At 36.5% G+C, this 16,064-nt stretch overlaps 4 protein-coding genes across 4 annotated transcripts; 3 read left to right on the top strand and 1 right to left on the bottom strand.

Annotated features, from left to right (window-relative positions):
* Positions 1 to 144: 144 nt before the first annotated feature.
* LOC105222430 (inorganic pyrophosphatase) lies at positions 145 to 2,307 on the bottom strand. Its single transcript, XM_011199762.4, has 6 exons — positions 1,991 to 2,307; positions 1,587 to 1,705; positions 1,057 to 1,452; positions 848 to 999; positions 672 to 781; positions 145 to 334 (listed from the first exon to the last, which is right to left on the bottom strand). Exons 1-6 carry the CDS (start codon positions 2,268 to 2,270, stop codon positions 303 to 305), a joined length of 1,089 nt encoding a protein of 362 aa, XP_011198064.3. The 5' UTR covers positions 2,271 to 2,307; the 3' UTR covers positions 145 to 302.
* Positions 2,308 to 2,446: 139 nt separating this feature from the next.
* LOC105222429 (E3 ubiquitin-protein ligase ZNF598) lies at positions 2,447 to 6,338 on the top strand. The gene is made up of 8 exons (XM_011199761.4): positions 2,447 to 3,109; positions 3,196 to 3,341; positions 3,481 to 3,789; positions 3,855 to 4,109; positions 4,188 to 4,417; positions 4,483 to 5,597; positions 5,660 to 5,857; positions 5,931 to 6,338. The coding sequence occupies exons 1-8, from the start codon at positions 2,888 to 2,890 to the stop codon at positions 6,156 to 6,158; spliced, it is 2,703 nt and encodes a 900-aa protein (XP_011198063.1). The 5' UTR covers positions 2,447 to 2,887; the 3' UTR covers positions 6,159 to 6,338.
* Positions 6,339 to 6,607: 269 nt separating this feature from the next.
* LOC105222432 (phosphopentomutase) lies at positions 6,608 to 11,477 on the top strand. The gene is made up of 3 exons (XM_049450714.1): positions 6,608 to 8,162; positions 10,404 to 10,962; positions 11,030 to 11,477. The coding sequence occupies exons 1-3, from the start codon at positions 7,173 to 7,175 to the stop codon at positions 11,296 to 11,298; spliced, it is 1,818 nt and encodes a 605-aa protein (XP_049306671.1). The 5' UTR covers positions 6,608 to 7,172; the 3' UTR covers positions 11,299 to 11,477.
* A 1,552-nt stretch (positions 11,478 to 13,029) lies between these two features.
* On the top strand, positions 13,030 to 15,728 carry LOC105222433 (phosphorylated adapter RNA export protein). Its single transcript, XM_011199767.4, has 5 exons — positions 13,030 to 13,322; positions 13,414 to 14,230; positions 14,299 to 14,390; positions 14,463 to 14,733; positions 14,789 to 15,728. The coding sequence occupies exons 1-5, from the start codon at positions 13,272 to 13,274 to the stop codon at positions 15,007 to 15,009; spliced, it is 1,452 nt and encodes a 483-aa protein (XP_011198069.2). The 5' UTR covers positions 13,030 to 13,271; the 3' UTR covers positions 15,010 to 15,728.
* The last annotated feature ends 336 nt before the right edge of the window (positions 15,729 to 16,064 follow it).

Raw genomic sequence — 16,064 nt, 5'->3', positions numbered from 1 at the left:
AGTTAACTCTAAAAATGTATTACTTATTAATAAACAAAAATGTACTAAAAATTAATATGAAGTTCTCTAAATTTAGTCTTTCATCCTAAAATCTTTTCATCCTTTGGAAGGAAGTCAGCTTAATATAATAGTTAAAGAAAACACTTTTATGTATGCCCATACATTTATAAGTTTATTGGTAAAGTGTGTAGCATATTTACGAATAGTTATACTTTTATTTTATTGAATGGAAAATATGTATATAGCCTGACGCCAGCGTTGTTTGTAAGGCTATAGTGTCACTGTATCACAGAATTTTTGCCTTACTTCAAGTGTACAAAATGCCATCTATCAACTGCAAGAAAAAAGACAAAAACAATTTTATTCCAAAAACCTTTTTTATTATTTATAACAACAACTAAGGATATACAAAATAAATAGATTTGCAAACATTTATAAAAACTAAATTCGCTTTCAATGCATATATACAACACACAACTACCAAGAGAGTTTCAAAAATTAGTCAAAATATTTGTACAGTTTCAGCTATAGGAAATTGATAACTATAAAGTAATAAATATCTAGAGACTCTTTGTGCTTATTTTCTACAGCTGTGCAGTTAATAATAAGGAACAATACAACCAGGCAAACGTGCAAAATTTATAAGTGGTTTTTGATGTAAGCAATCTTACCTGTATCCGACAATTCTTCGGGCTCACCACCTTCAGGTGCTGATGCCACGATTTTTTCAGCTTCTTCAGGTTTAATATATCCAGGTGTATCACTGCTTGATGTATTAGTGCTGCAAAATTTAAAGATTATAATCAATAAATTCAAATCATTCATATAATCGATAGTAAGTACTTACATTGAAATTTCGCCACCGTCCAATTCTTTTATGATTAAACCTTGCCAAAACTTGTTTGTTTCCTCAATAATATTATTGGCAAAAGCAGCGCATTTGGCATCTCCATTGAAAGCGAACTTATTTTCGGGCTTGCCGTCCGGAATTTTGTAGATCTGCAAGTAAAGAGTGGATTAGTATATGTAACAACGTTTGATCTGCGTATAATTTACTTTGAACCACTCAACAGTGGCGCGCAATAGACCTGGGAAATATTTATCAACGTCTCCGATATCATTCATTTTTTCAGCCAATGGATCATTGACATCAATAGTAATAATTTTCCAATCGGTTTCACCTTCATCAATTAATGCAACTGTACCCAATACCTTAACTTGTATTACTTCACCACGTTTTGCAACACGATAACCAATTTCCAAAACATCAATTGGGTCGTTATCACCTTTACAGCCAGTGGATGGCTCGATATGTCCAGGATTCTCCCATGTTTGTGGGAATGCGCCATAGTTCCAAATGTAACCTTTGTGTGGGAAACAGTTGGCTACAAAGCGCAGCTTACCCTTCTTAACATCCTGTTTAATGGGATTCAGTGGGGTCTTTGTGCTAATCTATAATTTCAAGAAAATTTATTAATTTCTGATGAAACAAGCTGCACGCAACATGCGCATTTATTATTAACTGTCAAAGTAGGGTAATGCAGAATTACAAATTGCAATTATTATAAGTCATTAATTTTGTTTACCTCCATTTTTGCGTTTGTCCATCTGGGGATTTCCACAACCATGTTAAGAATGGTTTTCGTGTCATTGGCGTACAATGGAATGTCGTGCAAGGGCGAAACGATAGTTCCAGCCGAATTTTCTAAATAAGTAGTAAATTAATAAGAACATTTCTAATACTATCCTTTAAAGAGTTGACAAAATAGGTTCCACGCAAATAATAAATTATTTTAAAATTGATCCAGTCGGTACCAATCAATTGCACCCAATAAATATTATTTCACAATGCTATTGAAAGCTACACCACCGGCTTATCAATATTTCTATTATATAACAATCCGACTTAATAGAATGTTTAAATAAGCAAAGGTCAACTGTTTATAAAAATTTATGTTGAACTACATATCTATGTGGTCAATATATTTACTTATGTAGATGCTATAATTAGTTGAGTTGGGTGCTCCTTTCTCGATGATTGTATATTCCGACATTTTATAGCTGTTCTTGTTCTGTTGGATCTGTTTCGAAACTTGAGATAATGCTACAGAATGTGAAATTAAACGCTTCTGAAAAGACTGTGAGTAATTTTCAGGTTTTATTATAGCGATTTTTTGATATGCCGACGTCAACTGCAACCGTTTTAACACGTGTGTACTTCGTCCGAAAAACGAAAATTTAGTGAATGCCAGTGAACAACAATTTGCCATTGCAGATTTTCGACTTCACAAAGTGGCGCGCCGTTCTCATCTAACCATTTTCTTCGCAGTCATAAAACAAAATAAAACGGCGGCGGTAAAACGGTATTCACACAAGTTGAAATTAAGTGTTTCTTTTAGTGCCGTGACATTTTTGTTGAATTTGCTGTCAAAACTGCATATCTGCACATTTAACGAAAATGAAGAAAGATTTTAGTTTTATTTTAAATATACTAATTCAGTCAAATTAAATAAAATGTTATTTGCAAATAGATTTGTGCACTTCAATTGGCATCACTTTCATTTTCCACGTCATCCACACTGTCAAATTGGATTTTACAAAGTTGTACAATTTCATCAACGTGCTGTTCGTTCACTGCGTATTTTACACCAATTTAACTAGCAATTTAGATACTTGTGCAATTTCTTTTAACAAAAAGAAACTTGTGTTTCGTTGACAATTGTTTATTATAAATATCTGTATTGTATTTATTGGTAATTTGACATTTTGAAAGTGACGGTGGCTGCTCACTGCCAACGGATAACAAGCCCGTTCGATAAGATATTTTTGTGCTATAACACCTGCCCTTCACTCGACTTAAGCAGCTGTTGCTTTATATTTGTCCAAAATGAGTACAGGTGAAAAATCTGCTAATGATTCTGGAAACAATGCAAGCAAACAGCCATCAAGTGAAGAAACGGAACATGATGCTTGTGTACTCTGTTGTAAGGAAGTGGAAATCTACTCCATTGGTGAATGTGATCATCCAATTTGTTATGAGTGCTCCACACGTTTGCGTGTACTTTGCGAGCAGAATGAGTGTCCCATTTGTCGGCAAGTGTTGTCCAAAGTGAGTTTCAATTTGTAATCACCAAAGTTTTATGTATTGCTACTGAAAGCTAACTTGCTCTATTATATGTATATATTTTTTACCAGGTGATTTTCTCCTTTGATAAACTGCCATATCGTACACTTGAATCCAAAAATCGTTCAGGCTATTATAACAAGAAATATAAAATCGGGTTTTACACAGCGAAAATACAACAGGCGTATTTTAATTTATTAGACCATCCGTGCCCAAAGTAAGTTTAAATTTTTATATATTCTCAAACATATGTATATTTGTAATACATATATATATTATATATATATATATATAAATGTATATAATCTAGTGCTGTCAAGGTTATTTATTTTTTGTATTTTTTTTTCAATATACAGATGTAATGTGCCGCCCTTCCGGAGATTTAAAGACCTTGAATATCATGTGCGTAAAGAACACGACTTGCATTTTTGTGACCTATGCACAGAACATTTGAAAATATTTACCTTCGAGCGGCGCTGCTACACGCAAGCCGAACTAGGTTTACATCGCACGAAAGGTGATCGTGATAACCGTTCACATCGCGGACATCCGCTTTGTGAGTTCTGTAAGAAGCGCTATTTGGATCGCGACGAACTGTTTCGTCACAAGCGTCGAGAACATTACTTCTGCCACTTTTGTGATGACGAGTCCAATGACTTTTACAGGTATTTATCATTCTAATGATCAGAAAAACATATTTATAAAAATACTCATATTTGTTATGTTAAAGGGATTATGATGCTCTTGCTAATCATTTTCGAGAGCGTCACTTTCTTTGTGAGGAAGGCCGATGTGCAACTGAACAATTTATTGGAGCCTTTCGCACTGAAATCGACTACAAGGCTCATTTCGCCAGTGTTCACGGTAGCACTTTGAATAAGCAAGAAGCAAAGAAAACTCGCACAGTGCAATTGGAAATAACACTTGGGCGACCAGCACGGCCTGGACTGCCAGACGGTGGTATCACCAATGTTCGTTCGCGTGTGTGAGTATTTCAGATTTATTCTTTGTAGGTTATAAAACTTAGTATTGAATTGAAATTTGTCGACTTTCTTAAAAATAGCCCTGATGATTATAATGCACCCGCGGAATCTTCTACCTCTCAGGCTGCACAGCAACGCTCCATAACAATTGACAGAAGTAATGAGGAAGATTTTCCGTCATTGGCTGGCACTAGCGGCGGTCCCAGCATGCCTCTGGTACCAGCAACTTTCACGCGATTACGAAGTGGCGCTTCCGGTTTAGCACGTACAAAAGAAAACTTTCCTGCACTGGGAGCCGGCGGTGGAGGAGGTATTATCATTATAATTATACTCCACTACATCGTAAGCATTTTGATTGTTTATTGAATATTTTAGAACATAATGAACAACGGACGCATCAAGCAGCACCACCTATATCTACAGTTTTACGTAAAGCACCCGCAGTTTCGAAAGGCGCCATCAGTCGTAGTTCTGGTGGTAATGCAGCATCTAATGGCGCAACTGGTATGGTACTTCATGTCTCCAATCGCCCAACATCTAGTGTAAACCACAATAGCGGAGCTGTGTCAAAGAAACCCCATGCGTTGGATTTCCCAGCTTTACCAGCCTCGGGTAAATCGAAAAAACATCCACCGCGTAATCCCATCGATGAAGATATGTTGCCTTCCGGTGCACATATACCCTTATCAAATGTGTCGGCGAAACATCGGCCACTCGTTGACGATTACGTATCGGTAGCAAACGCTAGTAGTTTTCAAAAGATCCAAACCGTACAAAAGGAAGAGCTTGACGCCAAAAATAGAAAAGTCTCCGAACAAGCCAGTGCGCCAAAATTGACATCGCAAGATTTTCCCTCGTTGGGTCTCGGCTCTTCATCGAAATCCAACCACGTACAAGCGAATAATTGGGCGAAAGGACAAAAGCAGTCTGATAAAAGGCAACGTGAATTAGAGAATCGAAAAGCTAAAGTAGCACCAGCGCCGTTATTATCAAAAGAAAACACCAACAAACAAACCGTAAATACAACGAACAAAAAACAAACACAGCCAGCAGCTACAAATAACAAAATAAGTACAAACGCTACAGAAACAAGTGTAAACAAAAAAGATAAGAAATCGAAAGATAAAAAGGAAAAATCGAATAGTGATAATAGCAATCAACAGCAGAAGTTAAATGGAAAATCGAAAGAAAAAAACAACAATACTAATAACAATTCATTGAAGCGTGATCAAAGCTCTACCTCACCTACATCATCGTTGGACAATGACAATGACAACGACGGCATGCCGCAAATGCGTCCACCACCCGGCTTCGCACAATCATCTGCAAACCCACAACCACCACCAGGGTTTCAATCAACCAACGTTACAGTCAATTCCATAGCCAAGTCCCCCAACAACCTCACCTTTACAAGCTCGTTTGGCGAAAGATATAGCATTGTGCGAACGCATCCCTACATTCAGCCAACAGATGCCGTCACTCGCAATCAGGTAAAAAGAACATATTTTATATAGGAGAAAGAAATAAAATTTACAAATATGTATTTTACTAGAAACTAGTTTCCCACTTTCAAGATGCTTTAAAGACGCCCGAATCTATGGAAGAATTCCGTTATATATCGCAAAAATTCAGAGAAGGCGTCTACAAAACTCAGCCCTACTACGAGCATTGTCAGGCGGCACTTAAAGATAGATTCGATGGCATCTTCCCGGAGCTATTAGCTCTACTGCCCGACATTAATAAACAGCAGGTGAGTAATTCTCGACACTATTTCTAAACATTTGAAAAAAAAAAATTACTAAATACGCTACGCCTTACTTCAGGAACTATATCTGGTGCATACGCAACGTTTGAAAACACTTTCACCTGAACAACGCCAAAAAACGCAAAAATTAGACGTGTGTTCGATTTGCAAGCAAGTGCTCATATCCAGCGATTTACAGAACCATCGCAAACAACATGAACTCAAAGAAAACTTTCCGATGCTTGGTGATGGCAATAGCGGCAGTAACATGACAAAAACTGCTACGCCTGCAAATACACGCAAATAGTTAAAAAGTTACTAAGTTAACAGTAGTGAAAATTAACAAAATCATTTGTGTTAAACTGTTTCGATATCCAATTACAAGAAATGCAATCATCAAACGTACGCCAAAATGTGCATTATGAATTTCGATTAATTTGATACATAAATTTCAATAAAAATATGCATATATTTATATAGCACATCACGACCAATGGAGTACTGCATATTCGTACCATATGTATGCATGTACGTATGTATGTTATGCATGTAATGTTAAACCTTAAGATACTAAAAGTGTGTGCGGTCCTTTACGAGGGAGGTCAATTTTTGCAAAACAAAAAATACGAATTGCGTAATTTGTATTATTAGTTGCAAATGAGATTAACTAAGTATTAAATTAGTTTAAATTGCATAGCAAAATGTTACTATAAAGATAAAATATGTAATATAAAGCAATAGTCACTTAAACTTTTAATGTCTGTACAAATTTAATTTGAGTAGAACACTTGCACTATCTAATGTACGTAAAATAATATGAATAAAATACATACATATATTTGAGATAAAATGGTAAAACATGAAGTATACAAACTGAATTATGGGAACAGCAGCTGTGTATTTTGAGAGTGTACTTTTGGAAAACCATTGTTATTTCTTATATGAACGGCCTGTAGTGGAGACGAGAAAATCAGAACTCACACTCAAAATAAACATATATCCGTATGTACATACATATATGTATGCTTGAATTTGTATTTTGATAAATTGAATCATGTACAAACACTTTATTTTCTATAACATTGTGCGCTTTTATTATTGTTTATAATTCGCCACTCGCTACTTATAAACCAATAGTTATGAAGAGTGTCAAAAAAAAAAAATACAATTTTTCGATTTGCTTTGAACGTTACAAAATACACACAAAAAATTTATAAAAAGAAAATATAAAAATTTAATTATACGAAAATTTAAAGCAAAATTTTCCGTAATATTTAGTAAAAATAAAATAACTAATTAATCTAATTTCTACGATAACAACATGTCATCGCCGGAGTTACAAGCGAAGATCGATCAGTGGCTAAAGTGGGACAAATGTGAAAAGACGCGCAATGAAATTCTCAATCTAGTTCAAAGTAATAATTGGAATCAATTGAAACAGGTACTACTACAACGTGTGGAATTCGGTACAGCGGGTTTACGCGGGCGTATGCGTGCCGGTTTTAATGGCATGAATGAGCTGGTCGTGGTGCAGGCCGCACAGGGCCTATCCACATATATGCGCACTCAGTTCAGTGAGAGCGAATGTCGAAAGCGTGGCATAGTCTTCGGCTTTGATGGTCGTCATAATAGTAAACGTTTCGCTGAGCTCTCTTCCAATATCTTTGTACGTGCCGGCTTCAGAGTTTATCTGTTTAGACAAATGGTGCTCACACCGATGATTCCGTTTAGCATAAAACATTTCAAATGTCTAGCTGGCGTAATGGTCACCGCTTCGCATAATCCGAAAGATGACAATGGCTATAAAGTGTATTGGGAGAATTCAGCTCAAATAGTGCCACCGCACGATAAGCACATACAGAATAGAATACTCGAAAACTTAGAACCATGGGAAGATTCATTCGATACAAATGGTTTATATATATGCACTTGCCTATTAGCTGATCCAAAGGATGCTATAACCGCCTATGTGCAACGTGTGCAGGCTGGAGTGCCGCAGGAATTCATCGATATCAATAGTCAAAGTGAATTACGTTTTGTCTATACGGCAATGCATGGTGTTGGTTATCCATTCTTACAAATGGTATTCGAGGCTGTAAGAATTAAGCCAGTAATTTATGTGAAAGAACAAAATGATCCAGATCCGGAGTTTCCCACAGTTGCGTTTCCAAATCCAGAGGAAGGTAGAGTCGCACTAGATATGGCAATTAATTTGGCGGAAAGAGAGAATGTAGAATATGTAATTGCAAATGATCCAGATGCTGATCGTTTCGCTTTGGTGACAAGAAATCCCATGACAAGAGAATGGAAGGTACTTACGGAACATTGTTTATACAAAGTCAACATAATGTTATAGTTATAAATATTCCTCTTGATAATTAATGCTAAAAGTTAACCTAGCGATTATTCGTGTAATCTTTAGTTCTTTCATAAGAGAGTTATCCAAAGTTTTGACAAAATCGACAAAAATCCGGTGCGGATGAATCTGTTTTTGAAAAGTTTTACATCCGTTCTTTGTTATAGCAGAAAACACCTAAATAGCTATCAAAACCCTAACATACCGGAAAAGCGCTTTGAACCAATTACATACATATCTGTTGAGGTGAATTAGTTTTGCGAAAATTGGACGGACCAAATACGGAAATACAGTGGGTCTTCACGTCGTCGGCTTACCCTTGGCACCGAACTCCATTGTTTGTAAATAGCTCAAGGAGCTTACCTACTACGAGGCTCCATAGAAGGGGACAGTAACCCGCCCTATGAATAACCTTTCGTTATACCAAAACGAATCTTGCACACAGTGGTTTCAGCGATCTTAGTACTTAGTAAAGTCTTTATCCATCTGCTTACTGGAGCTGTCATCTTCTTGTTCTTCAGTGCTTTAATCACACTTGTTTGAGACGCATTGTCAAAAGCACCTTCGATGTCTAAGGAAGCACATATCGCCACCTCACCATTTTCCAGCGAATTCTTCAGTTCAAGCGTACAGAACAGTGATAGTATATCTACCTGATGTTGGTGTTGTAGTGATTATAGAAACTTGGTTTGGGAGAGAGTAATATGTTAGCTGTCATCGAAATTACAGATTGGGGGTCATGCTGCCTAGTTAAGCTCAGTGGGACCAAAGGGGATCCTTGTTGTTCACATCACACGAAGTAGGTACACCCATGGAGGCTATTGCCGCAGTATTGGGTGGGCAGCATCGAGTCACATAATCAGTGGGCCATTCCCTATGTGTCATAAGACCTGAACAGATCTTAAGATGGCTCCAACCATCGCACGTATTACATCTAACCGAGGTGAAGTTTTGGAACGCAGAAAAAAAATTATTTCGTGCCCGGATTGGACTCAATGCCAATACAGGTCAGGCCATGCTGACGGGTGTTAGGGTTAGAGCCACGATAACAGCCCTTGGCACCGGATAAAACCCGGGTCAATTCGAAAATCGTAGAACCAGCTGTTGTGGAAATTTAAACCTACCTGCTCTGTACGCGTGCTGATTTACGTGTAAGGGTGCGCTCTTCAGTGCTTTCTGTCTCATCTATAATATTTTCCATGTTTTTTATTATTAAGAAATGGAGACTAATAGGCCTGAAGGATTTAGCTAATGAGTAGTATTTTCTTCTTATGTTAGGTTTAAATATTATCCTTTCTATTCTACACGGTTCTAAGATATGCGTCACAGCAAGGCTATCTCTCATCAGCCCACAAGGTGAGGCAATAGAACTTGCCCTCTTTGTCACAGAAGTGCTGGGAAGATGCTATTCGCCCCTGGTGACTTATAGGGTATTTCCAGATTGCCTTGTGCATCCTGGCTGCTTCTGGAGCTGAAGAGACGTTGTCACAAAATTTACTGAACTATTGGTTTTCGCAGACCTAATTTCTTTTATATAAGTTGTTGGACTTTGTTGAAAAGCTAAGAACAGATTTTCATAGCACTGCTTTGTTTTATAATGGTCGACTTTGCGGGTGAGTTCACTACCAATATTATCAATGCTTGAAATACTACTTATAATAAATTCAAGAAAACCCTAATCCCTGGTTTTACAGTCCGTGCTGCGATGGCATCGCACCCAAGTAAAAGGAGAAGTTTATTCCTTCTACAGCAATTCATCAGTTTGTGAATCACTATAGCTCACTAGAGAGATCCTAGCTTATCTTGCTTGTCCTTATATTGAGACAAAAGCGCAAGATAATGCAAGAAAGTTATTCAGCAGATCTCTTGCGATCAACTATTTGGTAGAAGGATCTTGCATCTGTAAGACAATTGACCTCATGATCGGAAAACAAAGATTTAGGACAATAGCGTAGTGTGATCCTGTGTTGTCCATACTAGTCCCGAAATATAAATCTGTCTATAATCTGGTCTAGATCTCCTCCTACCAGTTCCAGTTCGTTCATAATGTGATTAATCTTGTATGCGATATTCTATCGTCAGATTACTGAAAGAAGTGACGGATAGTTGTAAAGTTCTATGTAGGATATTATATCTTCAGTGCAGACAAAGCTAACGCCTTTTCTTGTGCTTTCTACTTATATTATATACTTGTAGATATATAAAGGCAATGAAATCGGCGCTTTACTAGGGTGGTGGGCCATGTTCTTGTATAAGGACCAAAATCCGTCTCCTGATTTTAAAAACTGCTGGATGATTGCTAGCACTGTTAGCTCTAAGATACTTAAAGCTTACGCGCAAAAAGAAGGCTTTAATTTTATTGAAACATTAACAGGATTCAAATGGATGGCCAACGAGGCTGATCGTTTAGTTAAGAGTGGCAAAACTGTGCTCTTCTCATTTGAAGAATCCATCGGTTTTATGTTCGGCACAACAGTCTATGATAAGGATGGTGTTAACGCCGCTTGTCAAGTTGTTACAATGGCCAACTATTTGCATGCGGTCAAAGGTATTTCGCTCGATCAGAAGCTCGAGGAGATTTACAAAGAGTACGGATTTCATTATAACAATGCCTCGTATTTCTTCTGCTATGAGCCAGTAGTGATTAACAAGATTTTCGAAAGATTACGCAATTTTTCCGAATCACCGAAAACATACCCCAATGCGATACTCAATGGAAAATATAAAATTCAATTTATACGCGATTTAACAAATGGTAAGTTCAAAATTTAGGTTACAATTGCTTTTATTCTATGGTATGTATGTACATCTATATTGAACAGGCGTCGATACCGAGCAACCTGACGGAAATGCAATTTTACCTGTAAGCGCCAGCACCCAAATGATCACTTTCAAATTCTTTAATGGACTCGTCATAACACTTCGTACGAGTGGCACCGAGCCCAAAATTAAATATTACGCCGAAATGTGCGCCCAACCCGGGCAGTCGGACTTCGAAGCTCTCATTAATACCACGAATGAAATGGTTTCAGCTATTATTGAGGAATTCTTGCAGCCAAGTATGAACAATTTAACTCCAAAAGCGGATTAAACAGGGTGTTCCACGAAACTGATGGAATTTTAAGTTCATATATGTACACACAAACATATATAGTATATTATATATTTGCATGAAATTACGATCTGCTAAATAGTAGAAATTAATTAAAATGTTAAAATAAATATATTTACACCAATAAAATTATATTTTCTTAAAAATGTAACAAAGTAGTGGCGTGTTGTTATGGTTTTAGATAGATAGAAAATAATTGAGGCTTTGCACTGCGATCTATGGTCTATATTTTTGGTCACAAAGGTCCAGCACTCTGAACAATTCCAGCAGCTTGCTGGGCGCAACTAAGGTGATGAGATCCCTCTCCACGTAGATGGAACCAATGGCCTTGAGTCTGTTTCTACAAATTGCTGGGCAATCATATTCTATGTATTTCGCAAAACCGACAGTTTGCGTAAGAGAGTATGCTCATGTTGGACAAGTGCTTCCTGAGCCGGCAGTGCCATGTATAGAGCGCGATAAGGAGACGGAACTTGCAAGGTTGTATGCTCCCAGTAGTAGCTTGACGTGGCGCATTCCTGCTGCCTGGTACCAGTACCGTTTTCTCTCCGCATAGTGGGCTAGTTCGTCGGCCAGCTCATTGTCAGCTACCCTTTCATGCCACGGCACCCAGATGTACACTGTTGCAAACTGATAGGCGGTTCAGCCTTGCTATACACTCCTCCACAAAAAGCGATTTGACCTCATAAGCTGAGTTTGCTTTCAGTGCCGCTTGACTATCGCTGAGGATAGCGATACGCTGACTGCGATAGTTGCAGTCAGATTTTGACTTCTGTACCCTGACTTATAGCTAAAGCTTCTGCTTGAAAGATGATCGGAAACCGTTTATTGTAAATTCTTTATAATATATGACCGGTCGGCCAATTGCTTTGTATGCAACCTACAACTTTTCTCTCTCTTTTGTTACTTCCGCCGGAAAATTAGAACAAATATCCGTTATTTTGACAACTAGGATGAAGCAAAAAATCTTGCAGAAATGACCTTCATCAACTCTCACAGCTACAGAAATGGGTAGCTAAGTAAAGGGTTCTCTGAAAATCAAGTCATATAATGTGTTGCTGCAACTATTGTATATCACATAAATATAACTGTTTTTGGCTGGATCACTTCCGGTTCTTCGTATAGTTAGTGTTCTCAATGACTGAATCTTTTGAAAATATATAAAATATAACAATTACCATTCATTTTGAGGTTCGTATGACAAATAAATGTTTAAGTAATACAAATACAACTTAATACTACTTTTTGTAACAATATATAAAATATAACAATTACCATTCATTTTGAGACTTCGTATGTTTGATTAAATTCAGTTTGATCTCGTGAAAGTGTCCACAAATGCTAAAAATCTATTGTTGGATTTAACATTAACGGTTTAGGAAAATGATGATGAGAGACTAACTTTAAAGGAAATATTTTGTGAATATCTTGAATACTTGAGCTAAGCCGGATATAGAGATGAAGGAAAAAATCTTAGTAGCTAAATTTCCATACGTTTTTTATTTTAAACTAAAATTGTTTTTATTGAAAACTGAAGAAGCTTACCACATAGCGGTTTTGGATACACGGTTTTTAATTTTTTCAAATTAATAGAACTGAGAAAAAAAATAAATTTGATAGAATTAGAATATTTAAAATTCGAGTCTCGATATTTTCGGCATGGACTTACGTTTATTTTGACAGTTATACATCAGCTGATCTGTTCTACTGCAATCTGCTATGCAACCCTATACAGCACACACTTTCTCAAGCAAACCGTGCGTTAGGACAAGACGAAAAAATATCAACATTTTATACAGTGATATAAAGATTTAATTATAAAATAATTTATAACACACCGTATTTTACAGTGAACTACCAATAGATATGTTCAATATACTTTACTTCTTGTGAATCGTTGAAAGTGATATCGTCAGTCAAAGTGCAACGCAACACTTTATCTTGCTACAAAAATGATGGAATTAAACGCGAACACCTACGATGTCGATCTAGAGGATGGAGAGGTATACACATATAGGCACTTGGCACGATTTTTTTATGTGAAAATATTTATTAAATTACAATTATGTTTAATTTGACGTAAATTGTTTGCAGCTATCTGCTAGTTCCGATGACGTTTATACACCATTGCAACGCCCAAGTACGCTGTCAATCAACACGACGGTTGCAGTTGATGGAGCGACTGCAAAAGCCGAACAATGTAGTCCATTGGCCACATGTCATGATATGCAACGAGCGTTAGAAGAGGATGACTTAGAGGATATACATGGTAGTAGTGGTGATTCGTCGTCTAGTGAATCTTCCGATGCATGTCTAAAGAAATTATCAACGAAATCGCCACATGAAGTATCAACAGATGCGCATGCACAACGTAAGCGTCGAAAACGTGTACGTCGTACAGTTATGGTACGTGTACCACCAGCTGATATGGAGACACAAGAAAAGCGTGCACGATTCAAAAAGTACAATATATGGACAGCTGCATTGCAAGAAGAAGCGTTAACTGAAGAAATGCGTGGCTGTGAAGTTGCACGTTTAGATGGTGCAATCAATGATCGAAACGTTGAAAATTATGACTTTTCCCTCCTTCAACGATTAAATGGGGATAATTGTCTTAAACGCCGACTCTCCAATTCAACTGATGATTTCTCTGATAATGAATTAATGCCGGTAGCAAAACGCGGACGCTGTGCAAGTGAAGCAGCTGCACATCGACGTTCCGTAAAAAGTCGTTTAGGCTATCGTACAGGTACACTGCGAGGAAGGCGTGGCTCAACACCCACTAGCGACTCGGATACTTTATATGAACCACGAATTATACTTGACTTAGAGCCCTTGGAAGGACGTGATCCAGCCGACGTTGCACGTGAAATGTCAAACAAGTTACAGGAAGAGAAAGATGAATTATTGGGTATTTATATTCTTGTTTTCATTCAAGCTTCTATAAAATACTGATATTCTTATAATTCATTCTTTCAGTACGCATAGTCGATGTGTTGGGCACGAAGTTGCCAGTAGAAATTTATAAGGAAACACAACTTATTGAATTCAATGGCGGCATGATGATAATGGTAAAACTTTGGAATATTATTAACTATTGTGCACATATCACGTAATACTACGAAATAATATATTTTTTCTAGAATGGCAAACGTCGTCGTACACCAGGCGGTGTATTCCTATATCTACTAAAAAATCATAAAAGTCTTACATTAGAAGAACATAAGTCTATTTTTTCTGAAGATCGACAGCGTACTAATAAATGGCGTAAAGAGATGGAATCCTTATCTCGTGATCGCAAGGTCGAAGAGTTGAAAAAACGTTTAAGCGAACAAGAGAAAGACTTGCCGGCACTTAGCACCCGAAAAGAACACTTTTTGCTTGGCTCAGATTTAGAAACCCAACCTGGAAATAGTAATTATTAAAATACTTTTATGAGAACTTTTAAGTAATTTTTTAAATATTGCAGTTTCGAATCCACCCCCTTCACCAGTGGGCAATGAACAAAGTCCAGACTACAAAGCGCATTCCATCAATCATGTCCCATCGGATGCTGATAATGATGCCTCACAGGATAAGCCATCAACTTCAGCATCGGCATTAGCGGCCTTAACATCCCCATCAAAAGATTTAGTCAGTTATGAAGATGATTTCCTCGATGTTAATTGTGGTGAAATGGATTTATTTTAAACAAAAGAGTGACTTTAACGTAAAGTATTGCATAAAGAAATGTTGAGTAAAGCATGAAGTTAGAAAAAAATAACTACAATAACAAAAGCAACGCAAATACATATATATACATATAACACTTTTCTACATACGAACTAAATATGCATAAAGTATACATTAAAATTGATATCGAAAATTGAAGATTGCTGAAAAACTTTGCATCATTTTATGTTTGTCAAAGAGGATGTGTATTTTTTGCAAATCGGTAGAATTCGAACTAAATATTTATAAACTAAGATTCGGGTAAATAATTAATATACAAACGTACATACAAAATTAAAAATATATTCACTTGCGAGTAGCTTCAGTTATTGAAAAGCAGTTTGTAAATAAGAAAACTAGTGAAAAAGTGACAAGTATACATATATGTAATATAATGCTGATCGTTAATTTTATATAAATAGGGTTGAATATAGAACGAAAAAACAATTCAAAAAGTAAATTCATTTATACACAAACGATATGTAAAGTATACACATATGCGCATATATAAAATGTGTTTTTTGTGGACAAATGTAATCTGCGCAGTCGAATGTTAAAGAAAAACGTTTCTTGTCGTACAAACGGCATTCGTAATTTATTCACATTAGACTAAAATAGATTTAAGAATAAATATAACGCATTTCGGTAAATAAAAGTAAATATATGTATATATATACATAGAAATTCATTTTTCTGAATATTTGTTGTTTTCAATTCACTAAATTTTGGAGAGTAACGAATTATAGGATTAATATAAATTCCAAAAACAAGTAAAATCCAATAGTGATCGTTAAAAGTAATTATACCATTTGCGGTATTTACTTTCCCTATACGTTTTGTAGAAAGAGAATAGAACTTAAACTGCAGAACAATGATGAACCAAAAACCGAAATTTTGTATCAGTACGTTAATTTCATCATTTAAAATCGCTATTTTATGCATGCTGGTAAAATGCAGCGCACATAATATGTTGAATTGAGCACAATTATCCGGCAACGACACAGTCGTACAATGGTCTGTTCAGTGGTTTTAGG

This window comes from Bactrocera dorsalis, chromosome 3, assembly GCF_023373825.1.
Source record: "Bactrocera dorsalis isolate Fly_Bdor chromosome 3, ASM2337382v1, whole genome shotgun sequence".
Classification (NCBI taxonomy): domain Eukaryota; kingdom Metazoa; phylum Arthropoda; class Insecta; order Diptera; family Tephritidae; genus Bactrocera; species Bactrocera dorsalis.
Note: the sequence above shows the minus strand (reverse complement) of the source record. Positions and strands in the feature narration are given on the sequence as shown.